The 22071-nt window shown below is 30.9% G+C and overlaps 5 protein-coding genes across 6 annotated transcripts; 3 read left to right on the top strand and 2 right to left on the bottom strand.

Moving 5' to 3' along the window:
• Window positions 1-1012: 1012 nt before the first annotated feature.
• Window positions 1013-2693, top strand: LOC105190494 (uncharacterized). The gene is made up of 2 exons (XM_025297036.1): window positions 1013-1315; window positions 1387-2693. Exon 2 carries the CDS (start codon window positions 1611-1613, stop codon window positions 2691-2693), a length of 1083 nt encoding a protein of 360 aa, XP_025152821.1. The 5' UTR covers window positions 1013-1315; window positions 1387-1610.
• A 520-nt stretch (window positions 2694-3213) lies between these two features.
• Window positions 3214-5424, top strand: LOC112588174 (uncharacterized). Its single transcript, XM_025297035.1, has 2 exons — window positions 3214-4046; window positions 4118-5424. The coding sequence occupies exon 2, from the start codon at window positions 4342-4344 to the stop codon at window positions 5422-5424; it is 1083 nt and encodes a 360-aa protein (XP_025152820.1). The 5' UTR covers window positions 3214-4046; window positions 4118-4341.
• Window positions 5425-6257: 833 nt separating this feature from the next.
• LOC112588172 (uncharacterized) lies at window positions 6258-8231 on the top strand. Its single transcript, XM_025297031.1, has 2 exons — window positions 6258-6777; window positions 6849-8231. The coding sequence occupies exon 2, from the start codon at window positions 7073-7075 to the stop codon at window positions 8144-8146; it is 1074 nt and encodes a 357-aa protein (XP_025152816.1). The 5' UTR covers window positions 6258-6777; window positions 6849-7072; the 3' UTR covers window positions 8147-8231.
• A 1875-nt stretch (window positions 8232-10106) lies between these two features.
• eEF1delta (elongation factor 1-delta) lies at window positions 10107-20860 on the bottom strand. Of its 2 annotated transcripts, none has more exons than XM_011153258.3 (9): window positions 20684-20860; window positions 16531-16685; window positions 15280-15753; window positions 13673-13774; window positions 11901-11994; window positions 11351-11523; window positions 10930-10999; window positions 10723-10848; window positions 10107-10305 (listed from the first exon to the last, which is right to left on the bottom strand). In XM_011153258.3, exons 2-9 carry the CDS (start codon window positions 16633-16635, stop codon window positions 10151-10153), a joined length of 1299 nt encoding a protein of 432 aa, XP_011151560.1. In that variant the 5' UTR covers window positions 16636-16685; window positions 20684-20860; the 3' UTR covers window positions 10107-10150. The 2 variants fall into 2 exon arrangements, with proteins under 2 accessions (XP_011151560.1, XP_011151561.1); XM_011153259.3 differs by having other exon boundaries at window positions 15280-15735; window positions 20684-20858.
• Snm1 (DNA cross-link repair protein snm1) lies at window positions 16978-19243 on the bottom strand. Its single transcript, XM_011153262.3, has one exon. The coding sequence runs from the start codon at window positions 18204-18206 to the stop codon at window positions 17043-17045; it is 1164 nt and encodes a 387-aa protein (XP_011151564.1). The 5' UTR covers window positions 18207-19243; the 3' UTR covers window positions 16978-17042.
• Window positions 20861-22071: the final 1211 nt, after the last annotated feature.

Genomic DNA, 22071 nt, shown 5'->3' with positions numbered 1-22071 from the left:
GATCGCTGTTCAAAATGCGCGTTTCTTTCATCGGTGATAAAGACAAGAAAAAATCAAAGCCTGCTGCCGGTGAAGTCGTAAAAATCGCATGGATTTTCTTTCCGCAGCTGCTCCCGCGGCTGTTTAATCCATATTACAATCATTTCTGCGGATAAGTATGGAGAAATTAACCTTCGAGATCTCCTAACCAGCTCAAGATACAGGAACGCGCTTTTGCCACAATATAACTCTATATCAACCCTACTCTCCCCATAAAGCTCGACTCCCAATTCCTAGTAGAAACGGAGAAATTAATAACACAAGTTAAAAATTTTAACCTTCTATATCTCCTAAACGGTTAAAGATACAGGAACGGGCCTTTGTCTCCTAAACGGCTCAAGATACAGGAACGCGCTCTTGCCACAATATAGTCCTATATTAACCCTATTCTCAACATAAATCTCAATTCCCAGTAGAAACGGAGATATGAACATTAAAAATTAAAATGTAACCTCTGATATCTCTAAGCTCGGCTCTCAATTCCCAGCAGAAGAAATGTCTTTTGATTCAACCAATCAGACGTAAATGTCGGATCACCAGAACGGTGTTATATTTTTCGGACTCATGTATTGAGACGGAGTTACCAGTCTAGTTATACTATAAACGTCTGTGGAAAAACCTCACCCAGTGCTGGGAGATCCAGAGAATTTCCCACGCTACAGCGCGTGCCTGAAATGACGTAGAGCTACATATATGTCAAAACCCACTGACGGTTTAAAGCGCATGACAGAGGATCACGTAGGATACTTTTTATTCTCTCTACAATTCCTTCATATTCTCTTTCAGACGAGAGATCTTACGTCCGTATTAGACTTTGGTCCAGAGCACAGACTTCCGCTTAATGCATAATACACAACACATAAGAGAATCAACAAATCAGAGTTCTTACTTTCTGTCCTGAGGAGGGAAATGAAGAACTCTGATTGGTTGATTCTCTTATACGTTGTATATTATACGTTATGCAGAAGTCTGTGGTCTGGCCTTATAGATTGAAAATTACAAATGGACCAACTTAAATGACCAAAATTTAGATTATAATATTAGAATACGGTACTGAGACTCCCACAGCGTTTGCTCAATGCGCATGCCTGGAAATTCTCTGGATCTCGTAGCACTGACCTCACCAATATTGCTCCATTGTTCTTCCTTGAGAGTATAGAAGCAATGTTCGCTGAAATTTAGAAGTTATACTCTAACCTGAAGAGTAGAGTAGATCGTGATGCGAAAGCTAATCTCGGTCTAAAATATAAAGAACAATATTTATCATCCGCATGAGGTAAGATAATATATTTATACGTTATATTACAAGAAGTTACTTGGTATTAAATTTTATTGGATTATTTTTAGGTATAAATACTACATACATAACCTCAATATTTTATAAGATTACAAAATCTTAAAAAGCAACCAAAAATTATCTAAATACATAGGTGCTTGCTGTATACTTTTCTTTATATGCGGTATTTGTTGTTAAATTATAATTTTTACTAGATTGCAACAATATATCTTTGGTTTAAGTTCAAAGAAAAATTTCAAAGGAAAATTTGCAATTGCCAGTAATCTTGAAAACAATGGATTATGAAAAATATTACAAATTAATGCCAGATGGTACATATTGTATACATTTCCCAAATAAGAAAGGATTCAGTGAAGAAAAAATACGTGAAATATTTTCACTTTATGGGAATATTTTAAGTGTATATTGGAGGGGAGATATTAATGGACTTATATTCATAAGATATCAAACATTGAAGGAAGTCTTAAGTTCTTTGGAAAATTTAGAAAAAAGTGATGAAATACAGATATTACCACAGAAGAATAAAATCAACAAGCAAAACGTTGAGAATAATTCAAATGAATGGCAAGCAAGAAGAATGGATTCACCAAAGAATTTATCACCAAAGCTATCTAGTAACAATGACAACATACATAGGAACAAACTATATTCGAATTTCACCAGCAATTATAAAACATTTGCATGTGAGGAGAAGCCAATTTGCAATAGAAGTAATTCTAATTGCAGTAACAAACCTGACTATGCTAGCAACATTTCAAATGATAGTTCTCCAAAACTAAATAGTGTGTATAATGTGAATGCAGTTAAACCTGATACACTTACTGTATCGATATTAAATGATAAATATTTGCAATGTTCAAAACAACAGAACTATAAGGAACCTTATGATAATCAAGTAACAAAGCACAAAAAGACCAAATCTTATGAGCCATCAAAACCTGAAACAAATACTGATGTATATAAAGATACATTTGATAATAGCAGAATTCCATCATTAGTTTCTGATCCAGAAGTAAAGCCAAACATATCAGATACAAAGTTTGATCATTCATTAGGGCTAGTTTGGAGCGAGAACACTTCGACCAAATCTAAATATGTAATGCAAGAAGTCATAGTTGCTAATATTCACGCGGATTATGGTGTACATTATATTCTGCATTTATTTGAAAAACATAGCCCAGTTTCAGCAACATTTGTAAAGACTATTTTAAAAACTGACATACGATATTGTCTTGTTTATTTTATTAATATAGATGATGCTTTAGCTATTGAGAAAAAATTTGACAAATATGAATTGTCTGGAAAAAATCTTATTGTATTGCGAACATCTCAATTGAATAAAGCTATTTGCAAATAGTTATTTCATTTTTTAATCATTTTAGTGCTTTTAGTTAATATACAAAATATAGATATGGGATATACATTGGTAATTATTAATTACTAACATATTATAATTATATTCCATATAATATACATAAATCTATATATTACTTCATATTTCACAGTTAATTCTATAAGTTAATAGGTATATTAATATTTGAAATAATAAATTCAGTTTATATAGTACTTTTTTTTAGCAACATACATATAATGAAAACATTTAATTTTTATCCTTTATAATTAATTTGAAGTTAATTTTTAAATTAAGTTTAAATTATAATTATTTTGAAGTTTTTAAATTTAATAACTTTAATTATTTTAAAGTTTTAATGTAATTATCAGTACAATAGATTCATCATAAATTCTCTGAACTTTTAACAAACAATTATTTAGTAACACAACTTAAGACTTTTAAGATATAGGATTTGTTTTGCATACTTATTTCAATTAAATATTATCTTCTAAAAATATATATATATAAGTAGCTTGTCCCATTATATTTGATTAAAATTAATATTTTTAAAAGTTAAAAATGTAACATTCGTTATCTCCTAAACTCCTGTATCTCCCAAGATACAGGGACGCGCTTTTACCACAATATAGTCCTATATCAACCCTATTCTTACCATAAAGCTCGACTCTCAATTCCTAGTAGAAAAAATATCTTTTGATTCAACCAATCAGACGTGAATGTCGGGTCACCAGACGGTGTTATATTTTTCGGAGTCATGTATTGAGTCGGAGTTAGCAGTCTAGTTGTACTATAAACGTCTGTGGAAAAACCTCACCCAGTGCTGTGAGATTCAGAGAATTTCCCACGTTACAGCGCGTGCCTGAAACGACGTAGAGCTACATAACTGTCAAAACCCACTGACAGTTTAAAGTGCATGACAAAGGATCCATGGATAATACTTTTTATTCTCCCTACAATTCCTTCATATTTTCTTTAAGACGAGGGATCTTACGGCCGTATTAGACTATAGATTGAAAATTACAAGTGGGCCAACTTAAATAACCAAGATTTAGATTACCTGATTTACCCGATTGCAATTTTCAATCCATAGTATCATCACCATATCGTTAAAATACCTTTAAATTAATACGGTACTGAGACTCCCACAGCGTTTGCTCAATGCGCATGCCTGGAAATTCTCTGGATCTCGTAGCACTGACCTCACCAATATTGCTCCATTGTTCTTCCTTGAGAGTATAGAAGCAATGTTCGCTGAAATTTAGAAGTTATACTCTAACCTGAAGAGTACTGTAGATCGTGATGCGAAAGCTAATCTCGATCTAAAATATAAAGAACAATATTTATCATCCGCATGAGGTAAGATAATATATTTATACGTTATATTACAAGAAGTTACTTGGTATTAAATTTTATTGGATTATTTTTAGGTATAAATACTACATACATAACCTCAATATTTTATAAGATTACAAAATCTTAAAAAGCAACCAAAAATTATCTAAATACATAGGTGCTTGCTGTATACTTTTCTTTATATGCGATATTTGTTGTTAAATTATAATTTTTACTAGATTGCAACAATATATCTTTGGTTTAAGTTCAAAGAAAAATTTCAAAGGAAAATTTGCAATTGCCAGTAATCTTGAAAACAATGGATTATGAAAAATATTACAAATTAATGCCAGATGGTACATATTGTATACATTTCCCAAATAAGAAAGGATTCAGTGAAGAAAAAATACGTGAAATATTTTCACTTTATGGGAATATTTTAAGTGTATATTGGAGGGGAGATATTAATGGACTTATATTCATAAGATATCAAACATTGAAGGAAGTCTTAAGTTCTTTGCAAAATTTAGAAGAAAGTGATGATATACGGATATTACCACAGAAGAATAAAATCAACAAGCAAAACATTCAGAATAATTCAAATGAATGGCAAGCAAGAAGAATGGATTCACCAAAGAATTTATCACCAAAGCTATCTAGTAACAATGACAACATACATAGGAACAAACTATATTCGAATTTCACCAGCAATTATAAAACATTTGCATGTGAGGAGAAGCCAATTTGCAATAGAAGTAATTCTAATTGCAGTAACAAACCTGACTATGCTAGCAACATTTCAAATGATAGTTCTCCAAAACTAAATAGTGTGTATAATGTGAATGCAGTTAAACCTGGTACACTTACTGTATCGATATTAAATGATAAATATTTGCAATGTTCAAAACAACAGAACTATAAGGAACCTTATGATAATCAAGTAACAAAGCACAAAAAGACCAAATCTTATGAGCCATCAAAACCTGAAACAAATGCTGATGTATATAAAGATACATTTGATAATAGCAGAATTCCATCATTAGTTTCTGATCCAGAAGTAAAGCCAAACATATCAGATACAAAGTTTGATCATTCATTAGGGCTAGTTTGGAATGAGAACACTTTGACCAAATCTAAATATGTAATGCAAGAAGTCATAGTTGCTAATATTCACGCGGATTATGGTGTACATTATGTTCTGCATTTATTTGAAAAATGTAGCCCAGTTTCAGCAACATTTGTAAAGACTATTTTAAAAACTGACATACGATATTGTCTTGTTTATTTTATTAATATAGATGATGCTTTAGCTATTGAGAAAAAATTTGACAAATATGAATTGTCTGGAAAAAATCTTATTGTATTGCGAACATCTCAATTGAATAAAGCTATTTGCAAATAGTTATTTCATTTTTTAATCATTTTAGTGCTTTTAGTTAATATACAAAATATAGATATGGGATATACATTGGTAATTATTAATTACTAACATATTATAATTATATTCCATATAATATACATAAATCTATATATTACTTCATATTTCACAGTTAATTCTATAAGTTAATAGGTATATTAATATTTGAAATAATAAATTCAGTTTATATAGTACTTTTTTTTAGCAATATACATATAATGAAAACATTTAATTTTTATCCTTTATAATTAATTTGAAGTTAATTTTTAAATTAAGTTTAAATTATAATTATTTTGAAGTTTTTAAATTTAATAACTTTAATTATTTTAAAGTTTTAATGTAATTATCAGTACAATAGATTCATCATAAATTCTTTGAACTTTTAACAAACAATTATTTAGTAACACAACTTAAGACTTTTAAGATATAGGATTTGTTTTGCATACTTATTTCAATTAAATATTATCTTCTAAAAAAATATATATATAAGTAGCTTGTCCCATTATATTTGATTAAAATTAATATTTTTAAAAGTTAAAAATGTAACATTCGTTATCTCCTAAACTCCTGTATCTCCCAAGATACAGGGACGCGCTTTTACCACAATATAGTCCTATATCAACCCTATTCTTACCATAAAGCTCGACTCTCAATTCCTAGTAGAAAAAATATCTTTTGATTCAACCAATCAGACGTGAATGTCGGGTCACCAGACGGTGTTATATTTTTCGGAGTCATGTATTGAGTCGGAGTTAGCAGTCTAGTTGTACTATAAACGTCTGTGGAAAAACCTCACCCAGTGCTGTGAGATTCAGAGAATTTCCCACGTTACAGCGCGTGCCTGAAACGACGTAGAGCTACATAACTGTCAAAACCCACTGACAGTTTAAAGTGCATGACAAAGGATCCATGGATAATACTTTTTATTCTCCCTACAATTCCTTCATATTTTCTTTAAGACGAGGGATCTTACGGCCGTATTAGACTATAGATTGAAAATTACAAGTGGGCCAACTTAAATAACCAAGATTTAGATTACCTGATTTACCCGATTGCAATTTTCAATCCATAGTATCATCACCATATCGTTAAAATACCTTTAAATTAATACGGTACTGAGACTCCCACAGCGTTTGCTCAATGCGCATGCCTGGAAATTCTCTGGATCTCGTAGCACTGACCTCACCAATATTGCTCCATTGTTCTTCCTTGAGAGTATAGAAGCAATGTTCGCTGAAATTTAGAAGTTATACTCTAACCTGAAGAGTAGAGTAGATCGTGATGCGAAAGCTAATCTCGGTCTAAAATATAAAGAACAATATTTATCATCCGCATGAGGTAAGATAATATATTTATACGTTATATTACAAGAAGTTACTTGGTATTAAATTTTATTGGATTATTTTTAGGTATAAATACTACATACATAACCTCAATATTTTATAAGATTATAAAATCTTAAAAAGCAACCAAAAATTATCTAAATACATAGGTGCTTGCTGTATACTTTTCTTTATATGCGGTATTTGTTGTTAAATTATAATTTTTACTAGATTGCAACAATATATCTTTGGTTTAAATTCAAAGAGAAATTTCAAAGGAAAATTTGCAATTGCCAGTAATCTTGAAAACAATGGATTATGAAAAATATTACAAATTAATGCCAGATGGTACATATTGTATACATTTCCCAAATAAGAAAGGATTAAGTGAAGAAAAAATACGTGAAATATTTTCACTTTATGGGAATATTTTAAGTGTATATTGGAAGGGAGATATTAATGGACTTATATTCGTAAGATATCAAACATTGAAGGAAGTCTTAAGTTCTTTGGAAAATTTAGAAAAAAGTGATGATATACGGATATTACCACAGAAGAATAAAATCAACAAGCAAAACGTTCAGAATAATTCAAATGAATGGCAAGCAAGAAGAATGGATTCACCAAAGAATTTATCACCAAAGCTATCTAGTAACAATGACAAACCATATTCGAATTTCACCAGCAATTATAAAATATTTGCATGTGAGGAGAAGCCAATTTGCAATAGAAGTAATTCTAATTGCAGTAATAAATCTGACTATGCTGGCAACTTTTCAAATGATAGTTCTCCAAAACCAAACAATGACTATAATGTGAATGCAGTTAAACCTGGTACACTTATTGTATCAATATTGAATGATAAATATTTGCAATGTTCAAAACAACAAAACTATAAGGAACCTTATGGTAATCAAGTAACAAAGCACAAAAAGACCAAATCTTATGAGCCATCAAAACCTGAAACAAATATTGATATATATAAAGATACATTTGATAATAGCAAAATTCCATCATTAGTTTCTGATCCTGAAGTAAAGCCAAACATATCAGATACAAAGTTTAATCATTCATTAGAGCCAGTTTGGAGCGAGAATACTTCGACTAAATCTAAATATGTAATTACAATGCAAGAAGTGATAGTTGCTAACATTCACGCGGATTATGGTGTACATTATATTCTGCATTTATTTGAAAAATGTAGCCCAGTTTCAGCAACATTTGTAAAGACTATTTTAAAAACTGACATACGATATTGTCTTGTTTATTTTATTAATATAGATGATGCTTTAGCTATTGAGAAAGAATTTGACAAATTTAAATTATCAGGGAAAAATCTTATTGTATTACGAACATCTCAGTTGAACAAAGCTATTTACAAATAGTTTATCTCATTTTTTAATCATTTTAGTGTTTTTAGTTAGTATGCAAAATATAGATATGGAATATACTTTGATAATTATTAATTACTAATATATTATAAATTATATTCCATATAATATACACACATCTATATATTACTTGATATTTCAAAGTTAATTTTATAAGTTAATAGGTATATTAATATTTGAAATAATAAATTCAGTTTGTATAGTAATATTTTTTTTAAATATTAAACAATTATATAGTGAAAAAATTAAATTTTTTATCCTTTATAATTAATTTTGAAGTTATTTTTTAAGTTAAGTTGAAATTAAATTATAATTATTTTTAAAGTTTTTAATGTAATTATCATTACAATTGATTCATCATAAATTCTCTGAACTTTTTACAATTATTTAGTAGCACAACTTAAGACCTTTTTTAAGATATAAGGTTTATTTTGCATACTTATTTCAATTAAATATTTTGCATACTTATTTGAATTAAATATTATCTTTTAGAAAAATATGTAAGTGGCTTGTCCCATCATATTTGATTAAAATTAATATTTTTAAAACTCTTGTCTTCACATTGCAGTATATGACGAACATTCTTACAATATACATGTAAAATATAACTCATTTTTCTATCTCATATTCTACGTCATATTACACTTATATGTGTTACATCACATTAAATTCATGGTTATTTATAGATAAATTAAGAAAAATTGTATTTTTAGACTATTTTACACATTTACACTCAAACGTAAGTATTACTTTATGTAGATATATCTTTTTCTTCAATATATGTTTTAATTAATGTCATATAATCTACCCTACATCACCAATCAAGAATACTACAATATGGAACTAGGAACTTCAATAGAAATACAATTCAGTGAATAAATTTTATATGATATATTCGAAAGTAAAATTGATATCCAAAAAGAACTTGGCGTATACGGAAATATTACAATAGAAACTTCAATAAATTATATATTTCATATTATATATTTATAAATTATATAATTTATAAATTCTGGAAACGAATTTTAATGCAACACTTGTTATTTATTACGTGTTCTAATATACTTACAATAAATTCTTTTTTGGATTTCGATCTTATTTCTTACAGAACTTTTTATTATTGAAGAAGTTACAAAATGGACGAAAATATTTGATATACATCTGAGAGTACAATATGGAAACCATTGCAACTCGACTGGGATGTTCTACCGCATTCAACATATTCATTAGACATTGCTCCTTCATATTACTTATTCGTATACTTATTCTGATCTTTGCAAAACTTCCTTAATGGTAAAACATTTACTTCTTTGAAAGACCACAAAAACTACTTTCAGCAGCTCTTCACTAACGCGCGAAAAATTGTACAGCTGCCCGGAAGATTATAGAAAATAACGCCGTTACATTATTGTTTGAAGTTTGTTTCTAAATGTAAATAAACTTTCTCCAATTTTGAGCTAAAAATACGATATTGTTTTTTATTCCAACCCAATATATATGCAGATTTGTTTCTTCATCGTTAGTCTTGATTAATTTGTTTTAATATGACTTATTAAAAGTATTTTTGAAAAAGTACTTAAGCAATTTGCGTGTATATGTGTAATATAGTTTCTCCTTTCTAGTTTTTATTTTACTCAAAATAAATTAATAAATGATTATAATCAGTAGAACTGGACGAGACAAAATTAAATCAGTTAATTTTATTTTTATCTATAGTCTGGTATAATGTAATGAAGAATATATATATATATATATATATAAATAAAAGAAACAAATTAAATTATATTTTTAAAACATATAAAGATTTGAGATAACATTTTTGCATATTCCAAATTTATTGAATAATCTTTAAGTATTTTTATTTTTCGATTCTGAATGAGAACAAAATGCGCATATGTAACTTACCATTACAGGTATTCGCTAATGGAATGCAAAAATGGCACACGAATTGTTATTTCCGACTACGCTGCCACGTATTTTCTAGCTCATTTAATTCGTTTACACTTTGTTGAAAGCTGCGATATCAACGCTTTGCACGTAATCTTCTATTTCTTGTATCTTCTCTGTCAACCAGTCAACCGATACTTTGTCATCTTCTACGACGCACGATATCTGTAGCTTGTGAATTCCGAAGGCGAGTGGTACGAGTTTAGCTGCGGGAAAGGAATATGTATCAACGTATTATTTGCAAATATCCGAAGCGTTAAAGTTCCTGGTTGCCGCGGAACTCTTGATCGATGACGTCAGAAGCGAGTAAATGCGTCTCTACAGTCAATCAATAGTCATAAAATGATTGTAGTGAAGTTGATCATATAGATTTTGCGCATGCGTATGACTAAACCTCATATTATAATCATTTTATGATTGTTGGATTGACTCAAGGGAGAAACATAGTACGTGCTTTTACGAATATGTTCTAGCGACCTAAAGTATTCTTTCGTATAAATATCTTTTTATCTGAAAAAGGCACGCAAGAATTTACAGCATGTCATTTCTCGCAACTGACTTCACTATCTGATGGTTTCGTAGCGAACATTCAGGAGCCTCAAGAGATAATTACAAGAACTTACATGCACCCCAAAGCAAACCGTCAGTCTCGATTTTTCGCACTTCATTTTCCATTTCCTTCATGTCTGTTTCGTCGTCCCACGGTTTCACATCAAGGATGATGTTTGATTTAGCTATTAATGCTGGTTCTACAAAATAACAATCGATCAGTGATAATATATCTTAAAAATTTATCAACTATTATGTAATATCGTACTTGCACTACGTACTTTTAGACTTTTTGGCAGCGTATGCGGCGAGTCGTTCTTCCCTAATCTTAGCAGCCTCTGCATCATCTCCCTATCAGGTCGAATATAATAAAACTTTTCATCAAAAGCATCAAGATTAACTAACACGGACGAATTGGTAATTCGTGAAGGGATGCCGTATATGCTAGATTTATGAAAGTTTTACTAAATGTTGCAACGGATGAATCAGTATCATGGGAATATCTGGTGTATGCCAAATTATAAAAATTACACAATTTTATATGTAAGTATGTAAATTCGCGCATCCTGACACTCATTAATTTATGTCAATGTGTATCAAGTGTTCGGTTCTTGTGCATCATGCGAAGTTGAACTTAAGTATCTGCGCGGTATATAAGAAAACCAATCGACACTGTTTCTTCTATCTCTGCTCTGCACTTGCCTCTGAATCTGAACCAAACAAATCAACATCTTCGTTATCCTCGTCTTTCTCCGGCGCTTTTTCTTCGACGCTTGCGGGTTTCGCGGGACAAATCGCTAAGTAAGGGATGCGCTGTTCGAGACTTGTCACGCGTTTCTCCAATTTATCCAGTACAGCTTCCAAATCTTGAACGACTATTTAGAAACATTTTAGTGTGTTCTATACGTGCGATGTGACCATATAAAACTATCATATACATTGCTATATACATGTATATTACCCAAAGATACAATAGCGCAATTGTAATTAACGTAAAAAGATAACGTTATCAAGTTGTCATTGACAAGAAATATAATAATTTATAAGAGTAACACTATTACTTCTCCATCCCAATGCTTTGTTTACTTATGATATATGATATATACACGTGCAAAAATTATTTGTAAAAGGAAAAAGAATGAATAATGTATAGAATGTTAAATTATTATTTACATTTTTCATGATTATTATCGGTAATATCTTAAAATGTTTACATATACAGTAGTCGCGATAATTAATGTGATATACGTACCGTCCTGTAGATCTTTATTATGTTTTTCAAGACTTTCTATACGTGGTGTAACGTCTTGATGTGACATATCAGTGAGCGCTATAACATCGTCCATCTGAAAAAAGTATTATCTTATTATATAGGATGTTTATAGATGGAAAACACTCGTGTATAACATGTAAATTAGGACAAACTGAACTCAAAAGTCTACCATCTTACAAACAATCACGTAGAGTTTTGAGAGCCATTGATAAAAAAAAAATGTTGAATGATCAAATGCAATGTGGTAGATGAGCTTGGAGTTAATGAATCAACAGTATTCCGCCATTTGAAAGTAAGTAATGTAAGTAAGTAATGGGAAAATCCAGAAAATAACTTCCCTACGAATTCTCTGCGCGATCGCGAATTGGCTTACTACTTGTCTCTTATTGCTTGCAAGTGCACAAGAAAAAGAGCCTCGTAGCAAATATTTTCAGATGATAAGAAATGAAAATTTATTTTGACAATTCTAAACACAAGTCATGGATTGATTCTAGATAATTACCGACATTCACAAGAAAACATAACATTCATAAGATTTTCCCATATATCTGGTGGGACTAAGGAGTGTTTTACTATGAATTATTATCACGAAAATAAACAGCCACAGGAAACCGATACAATCAACAATTATAATATCTGAACCACGCCATGAAGGAAAAATGCCCCCCCCCCCTCAACTAGCTGCAATTCGATACAAAGTCATTCTGCGTTATATAACTAGCTAGATCGCATGTTGTTATTGCGACTAAAGAAATATTATTCGAGTTAAATTGGGAAGCCTGCCATCATTGTCTACATACTCTCTAAACATTGCCCCATCTGATTTTCATGTATTTAAATTGATGCAGCATGATCTATCTGATACATGGTTTCGAAATGCTGAGGAAGTGTGAAAATGGATTGGTTGATGAATGGATTACCTCAAAAGATGAATTATTTTATTGCTGTGGGATTAAACTATTGTTCGAAATATATGTTATCTTGTTATTATTAATAAGTAAAAATGGCTGTAATATACAAACTTATGTGCCTTAATATAGTATATACATGATTTATATTAATTACACTTCTCTATACTTTACTTTCAAAAGATATGACAAAAAATTTGTCTGGCTGAAAATTTTTGCACATTACCGTATTAATTCAAGATCTTTTTTATATTTGTAAGTATACAAGTGAAATAACGTTATTACTCAAAGTATATGTGTTTATATATATAAAACAGACCTTTAGTCATTAAATCTACTTACATCTTTACAGAAGACAAAATTAATTTAAATAATTTTTTCATTATAAAGTCAACTCAATGTTTCATTATATACTGTTGAATTTATCTTGATGTAGGCTGCTACAATATCACATTAATAAAAATATTTAGTTTTATTTAAAGAAACATCGATGATCTATGAATCTTGAAGAAAATGTTGACGATGATGATATTTCTTCTCGTGCCATTTATTTAACAAAAAGATCAAAGTCATTATTTTAAAGGGTTTCAGAATGATCAGTTTGTAACAATTTAAATTCCCCAGCCTACACATCTGTATTGACAAGTACACAAGACATGATATTTTAACGTTGTTAAATATTTATCAAAAAATGCGGAAACTTTCTTCATTCAATCTATAAGATCAGTTTCATGTACTAGAATGTGGAAGAACCGATGCGGAAATATGAGTTTGTACCAAACATTAAATTAGTAAGCGTGTGTGAAAATTATATAAGGAGTGAGCAATGAGTGCAGTACTCACACACTGTAAAGACTGTTTAATATGCTGACGAGCCTTGGCGACCTCGCTGGCCAAACTTCCAACAACAGTAGGTAAGATTGCGGAATTGGACTGTTGAGTTCCCTGTATCCACCGATATTAAAGATAAGCTCACACCAGATTGATTATTTAAAATATCTTCGTGTCCTATCTCCACTTTGAGATTTGCATTAATATTAATAAAATATATAAAATAAAATGTAAAATATAAATTAAAAATCTCCAGATATATATACAAGGTATGCCATTTTGCTCAACACACTTGAATATTTCGTAAAATAACAAAGGAATCGTCCTTCATTGATTTTGATGGGCTTTGGATATATTATAAAGCAGCCAAAAATATTAGACCCATATTTCTTATATGCTTATGTGTTCAATATTTAAAAGTTGAAACCATTCTTCGAAAACAACGAATTTTTAATTTCTAGCTAATATTTTCCACATTATGAAGTATATGAAAAAGAAAAGAATGGCGTGATCGTGTTAGTGCTTATCTAACATAACATCTCTATGTTGTCGACAGTTTTGGAATTTGTTATCCACTTTAGTATCCATTTAAGATCACGTCAAGACCATTTTTAGTTTTTTAAATAACATTATATATATAAATTTATTCTGCGTACTGAACATTAACAAGTGGATACTTTCAGAAATGTTTTATCCTGACATTTTTCAGTACAAGATGTGAAATATATCGTGTATATTAATTTCTTGATCATCTTATTTTTACGTATTTTTGTACATAGAATAATTATTAATATAGAGGAATTATTTGTCAAGAAAAAAATGGGATACCCTGCATTCGGTATGTACATAAGCAAATAATATAATAATAATGCTTCTATATTTTGCAAGAGAATATTTTTGCATGATAATCTCACCAAAATAATTACATCTGCTTTAACACAAAATATAAATTAGAGATTTAACAATGTTAATTGTGCTTTAGTATACGATTTCTGGTGCAAGGAGCTTATTAAGCTATCTTATGTGGAGATAGACATTACGGATATTATAGCAGAAGTATCAAGAACAATACATTTTTTAATATACAGATACAGTAGTGTACTACAGAAACCAATAAGCCAATATAGGACGACAAAAATAAATACAATCTCGTTATCACATGTATTTTAGAAACATGCCAATAAACTTCCTGTTGCATGCAAGAATCCTAAGTATTGTCTGCAAACACAAGGAAACAAAAATTACTAGAGACATACTTTACACACAATGTAGTGATCATCCGTGCACAGTATCACACTTATAAATTAACATCCAGGAATATTATCCGGTGATTCGTAAAAATACAACTAAATTATGTACTATAAATTGCATATAAATCTAAATATTAATTGTGCATTAATAATAGCGTGCAATATAAGATCCTCAGTGCCAGCTAAAATGGAACAAAGAAACAAATGCCATTCTTTCGGTTCGAAAATATAGTAAGCGTGATTTTCTAAAATAATACGAAAAAATATAAAATAAGAATAAAATATAAAATAAACATATAAAATCGTATAAGCACAAATGCATCGATACACATTGAGCGAAGATCCACAGGTTTATATCGGAACGTATACCTGCTCGGGCAATTGTTCTTTATTCCTCGCGAATGGCATTGAAATTTCTTTATTTCCGCCCATATCATTTCCTCCGCTTGCTCTGTTCTTGTTTTTAGTATCTTCTTTATTCTTTTTCTCCTTAGCCTCCTTCGCGTTATATTTTTTGGCCTTCCCGTTTGCAGAAACGCTCTCCTTCTCTTTCGCGTTATCGAATTTCTCACTCGCCATTATATTTTGCTTGTTTTGCATATTACACACGTCTACAACTTCTTTATTATTGGTTTTCGTGTTTCTAGCTTGGCATTTGGAACGTTTCGCATTCTCATTCTCGTTCTCGAAAGCTAGCGATTTGTTGTTCTTAGATTTCTCGGCCTTAGACTTGAGAGTGCTAGTACTTATTAAATCTTGGCACTTATCGGTTATAGAATTGTCACATTTAAGCGTGCAGCCTCCCACAACCTTACGAGACATCACCTTAAAACATGTTCCAAGCTATGCAAATATAGATTAATGTATTTCAAATAATGCAGCAAACGAAAGTGTGAAATCGATTCTCTTGTGCAATTAATTATATCGTAGGACATCTACTAAAAGCGTATATTCTATAATTAAATGTCTTTATGTAATCATGTGCAGTGTTTGAATATGTTGATATATGTAAGCATTAGATATTATATGTTATGTATAATTGCAGTACGACTTTAACCGTTATCAAGACAAAGAAGTATGGAAAAAGCATGATATCACATTACAGTTATAAATTGTCTTATCAGAGATCTGGAAAAATCTTAGCTCACAGATAAAATCCAATCATTGAACTGGGCAAAGGTTCGATTCTTCCTCTATTGTGTATAATTTTTCTCGGCGCTTTTCTAAAAGCGGGACTTAAGCAAGTGACGAATGTTATTTTGTTATCACCAGATATTCCCGCATGGATGTGTCGGAGATGTTAGTAACTTTTACACGGTAGAGTGCAAGTGCGATGCAAGAACACAGGAAAATGATAAATGCACGTTAGCTATGGACATAACGATCAGGACTAAAGAATCTAAGAATCTCGTTCACAAGTACACTCTCAAAGGATGTAAACGAAAACGATCACCCTAATGTTATTTAACATTTGCTATTATTGGAGACAGTTTACCAAGAGATCTATACACTTCAAAATCTTTATTCCACTCTACTTTCTGCTGACAATTCTCTCCTTTTTTTTTTTGCTATTCAATTGAACAACAGATGTTTCTTAGCAGCGACATGGCAATTTCTTACCTTGGCCATTTTCTCGAAGTATTGTCGTTCCGCTTTGTCGTAGGATGGTTTGTCGAGCCATACCTTCTCCTGAGCCAGCGCAGCGGTTACCATTGTGGTTGCCATTTCTTTCTTGTTATTTTATTTATCACGCAAAAATGGTACAAATGTATGTTCTGTAAACAAGAAATAAGCACTGAAGAAAAAGGACTTGTGTACATGTAAATATTACGTTCTTATAAAATTCTTTAAACTATTCTCTTTTTCTACCGCTCGGGAATAGCTGCGAGAATAAGGATATTAGAAGGCAAATATAGTAAATTTGATATTTTATATTTATTAAGGAAAAATATACAAAATTATCTTTCGTATATAACTATAAACAATACATATATGTCTAATTTATTACGTACACGATTTATTAAAATTCATAAACAAAAGAATTATATTAATTGAAATACTGAAAGTTTTATCATTATTTTATCGTACACATAATCATCAGATTATCATATAATCATAATAATCAGATTGTACTAATAGTTTTTGGTCCAAGATTTATCCATATCTTTGTGTTTTAAAACTTGCGACAGATATTTCTCATTTTCCTCAACAACTTTCTTCTCTTCCTTTAATTTCCTCTTGATTTCCTTTAGCCGCATAAATATGATTTGTTCCAAATTTTTCGGACAAACGCAAGGGAATATATCTTCCGGCTTAAAATATTGTATGAATGCCTGAAGTTCCTCGAAGGAAGAGTGCGTAGAGTAACATATATTAAATGTCCTTTCCTTAGCACTATCCCACGCGCCTATTACGCTAGTATCTTTTCCCTCCCATTTGTATGCAGATGCTACAATAGTTAATACGTTTTCTTGAGGAATGTCAGAACGACATTTCATCAAGCCGAGACCGCATTCCATTTTTCCCATACAAGCGTGTATAGGTGTAGCGTATGGATCAGTTGTAACGTGAGGCCTTAAATCTGAGATGCGACAGAGATTGGGGAATACTATGTTCCTTACATGAACAGGTATGTTAAGAAATTTAGACAATTCCATAAAAAGAAACTCGGAACCATATAAAGCGGAACACTCTAGAATAACAGCATGTCTCGGGCTTTTCGTAAGCCAGTTCTTAATAATGTTACATATCATGCTCACACTTTCCTTTCTCGTCGGAAAAGTGGCGAAATTAGGATTAAAAAATGTCGTATCCAAGTATACTTTCGTTAGCTTCTTTGGCAATACCTTAGAACCACTGCGAAAATGCAATGATCTTAATTTCGGGAGGTCTAATGAATTGATCCTAAAGTCTCCGGTATACAATATTAATTTATCATCCCTCTCAAAGAGAAACATCACGGAGCCAGGGCAATGTCCGGCAGAAATGCATGTTACGAAAAGAATATCGGTCTCTCCGCTTCCATTTTTATATTCCACAGCGACTCTTTTGTCAACTTCGATATCTTTGACATACATATTTGGACAGTTAGCGTTTAAAATTTGTTTACTGATACTACTACAATAAAGGTACTTGTCAAACTGTTGCAAATGCGCAAAAAACTCATGGTTCAAGCCAATCATATGATCTGTGTGACAATGGCTAAGGAAATATGCAGAGGAGCTTAAATTTTCTCCATCAAAACGATCCACCGAGATGCCTGGTATCTCCTCGACAAATCCAAGGAACGTTGACATCTTATTTTGAGATGTCTAATATTATCCTGCAATGAAGAATTTAGACATAAACCAGACTGATGTAATAACGTATTTGCGATACAATTACAATTTACATGTACAATTACAATTTACAAAATTCACACATACAATTTACAAAATAAATAGAAAAGAAGCACAGATTTATGCTTAAGTATTGTATCTACGAGAATCTAGGATTTTATTTTTCTGATACTCAAATTTGATTACCGATTAATCGACGCAAACGCTTATTTTAAATCGCGTATTTTACGTTGCATACCGTTTTTCAGATATCTCATGTCTAGCATATGTAGCTAAACAAGATATTTTGTGGGGCAAGACCCGACATATTGACCGCAAAGGGTTAATAAGATTTCTAAAGAATCAGGTTAAAAAGGACCATTTGTAAAAAATGAGGTTAAAAGACCATCTTAACAATTAAGACCCTTGGAAGAAGGAGAGGAAGAGTATCGGAGGCGGAGCCTGGGTAACTTGGTTGATAGAACAGTCTCCCGGCAAGCTGAAGGTTCTGGTATGTTGCTCTCCTATTCTTACAAGTTGTAATTTAATCTATGCACATATACAATGTGTCTGACGTAAGTAAGACGATATCCTCTGTTTGAAAGTTAGATTCAAATTGAACAAAAAAATTACTCTATCATTTTGCGAATAACATATTCAGCAATTTAACAAATTGAGCTCCTCATTCCTTGCTGTGCAATTTCTGATTAGTATCGTCAGAAACAAGAAAGTATATACTAAAATTTCTTGCAAAATATGTTGAAGTGAAAATATATATCTACAAAATGACATTTGTAATCAACTGAGAAAATTCGTTAAATAGTTTAAACATTTTCCTTTTATTTTAATAATCAATAAATCACTATCACATTAATAACGTGCAATCTACTTTTTCTCATAATTCTGTCATGTTAATTTTATAGTTTAATGATTGCGTTAAAAGAAAGACTATTTCAGACTATTGTATAAATCTGCTCGATTAGTTGCAAATGTCATTTTGTGAGCATATTTTTTTCAATTTATTTTACAAGAACTTTTAAAGTGTATTTCTTTTTTCTGTTTTCCGATATCACAATTCAAGATGGCTATAACGAGGAAACAAGAACTTTAATTATAGAAGATTAGCGAATGATTGTGTGGGATGTGATAAGCTCTGTAGAAGTGACGCTTCAATTCTCTCGCCATTTGCAAATTATCTTTGCAAATTATCATTGTATATTTAGTTAAAAAGTGGAAAACTGCGACCAAAAAAAATGACTAGCAAAAGATAAGTAAAATTACGAGCGCGAGAGTAATATTACGAAATGCATGAAGCATGACAATGCGGTTTAACTCAACCGTTTTATGTGATATTTTTTCATAATGCACATTGCATAATAAAAAATTCATTCTAGCACTAGGGGCAAGATATATAGAATTGGTTCAGCGTTCAATGTATTAATAGGTGTATATCGAAGATATATAGGAAAATGATGATTTAACCTGTAGAATTAACAAGCAAGAAACAACATAATACATATCTCATCTGTTATTATGGCACAATATATATTGCTTTTGTTACTTTGGTACTTGAATCTTAACTAATTTTATATTTTCATTTAATTCCGATGCTCTGTTCTCAATTCTGCAATAAGTGCTTCATATTTTTTGCTTTTGTATAGATTTCTTTATCTTTCTCTCCTTTCTTATCGTTTCTGACAACCTGTATTGCTCCTTGCTTGTTAATTTCATAAGTTTTATATATATATATATGTTTAATATGTATTTAATATACATATAATATGTATATAAATTTACCAACCAATAACTTTCTATTAATATCTATGATGCATACAAACAATAGCTAATTTAATCTGGTACAAATATATTAATCTCCTATAGCATGAAGATGTATCTTGCCAATTGACTATACATTATTGCTTATATATGTCAGTGAATTAAGATAATTTAATGGAAACTTACTAGTTGGTATGTATATTAAATGATTGGTATAACCTAAGGCTGTCAAATAAATAGACAAATAGATAAACAGATTCTCTGTCAATAGAATACAATAATAATAAATACAGACATGTGTGGCTATAGATTTGATACAGCGTTCTAATTCGATAATAATTTGGCACATACACATTCTCCTTTGTTCTGCTATTTTACTAATTAAAATACCGAAATTGTAAAGGAACCTGCATAATACCGGTGCCTGGCTTTTGAGAAATTAACTTTGAAACGGCAAATAAAATTGTTATTGCGAATAACTGCAAACGGGATAACATATTTTATATTAAAAAATTAATTTTCCGAAAGTTGAATATCGCATATGGCCCTAACATGTGTCGTATCGATCGGCGAATTCACTTACTCGTGCGATTTATATATTTATACGTATTAATCGACGTACGTCGTTTTAAGTGAATCGAGATCAAATTAAATTAGCTATTAAATATTTTCTAACATACCAATAGTTTGAACGTGTCAAATGATCAACTATCTGCAACGATGGTTCGCTAGCCAAAATCGCGAGCACCAGCGGGTACTGAAAGAAGCTATTCCAATGATGCCAGTCAAGCCAAATTTCTCGCGCATGTGTGCTGCTCTTTTATAAGTATGGCTACGTGCCAAGTATGCTTGTGGAGGATTCACATTGCACACGATATTCAATCATTGGTCTAATTTACATTAACCGTTTAAAACCGAGAATACATGGAAAAAATTAAGCGATAAGATATAAACAATAAACAAATTGGCCAATTATTTTTAAGAACGTACAGCCACCTCTTATGTTCTCATTTGTAATTACTTGATTTATTGCTTATCTCTTGCTACTTAAGCTTTTTTGTATCCCCGAGCTAACCAATCACAGGTGAGAACGTAAGTAGCTATTGTAAAAATTAAACTATAATGGAGGATTCACACTGCGTCCGATATCGGACGTCGTACGTCGGACATTGGACACAATGTGAATCTTCCATGAGACGTAAGCAGTAATAAATTTGTCAGTTATAGCAGAGAGGAAGCTGAGAGCGGCCAACACGGCGTTTTCGGCGACACCGATTTTTTGCACTGGAAATGGGCGCCATCTGCATCCATTTTGAGAGAAGAACTACGATGCTACATCCACTTTTAGGTCTTGGTGGTAAAATTTGCATGTGGTGGAAGTCCGTGCTTTATCCACTTTCAGGCGGTTTATGTCCGTGCTGCAACCATGGTTACTATCTCTATGCCAGACTATGCCCGAAGGTCTAAAAAGAGCGAGGGGGGGGGGGTGAGCAGGAAAAATAAAAGTACATATTAAATATTAAATCCTCTACATACATGTTGCCATATCAAAGTCTCCTATATAATAAACGATTTGATCCGTCTGGAGACCCATGATGTATCATTGCCTTCATATCGAACTAAAACCTGATTAATACATACATGACAGCATTTTTATTATAGTAAAATGTTCTTGTAAATTCTCTTTATACATATACGGTATAATGTTTTATTTAAGTTTATATAGTATTGTAATAAATAAATTATAAACCTTCATTATAGAATATATTATAATAAAAATGCTGTCATATATGTAATAAACAAACAAGTTTTAGTTCGATATAGTTTTTGGTGCAGCCGCGTCAAGATTTGTTGTATCAAATATTTTTTATTGCATTGTTATAATAATTAATTTGTTACAATAACATGTAAAATAACCATATAACTCAGTGTTCTAATAAATAATGATAAATTTTACTTGTAAAAATTTATGTTATGAACATTTTTTGTAGCTAGATTTTCTTGAATATTTTGAATAACATAACCTTTAAAAATATATTGTTTTTAAATATTGCACACTATTAACAAA

The sequence above is a fragment of the Harpegnathos saltator genome, unplaced genomic scaffold (genome assembly GCF_003227715.2).
Source record: "Harpegnathos saltator strain DR-91 unplaced genomic scaffold, Hsal_v8.6 scaffold167, whole genome shotgun sequence".
NCBI classification, from domain to species: Eukaryota; Metazoa; Arthropoda; class Insecta; order Hymenoptera; family Formicidae; genus Harpegnathos; species Harpegnathos saltator.
This window is presented reverse-complemented; position numbering and strand designations above follow the sequence as displayed.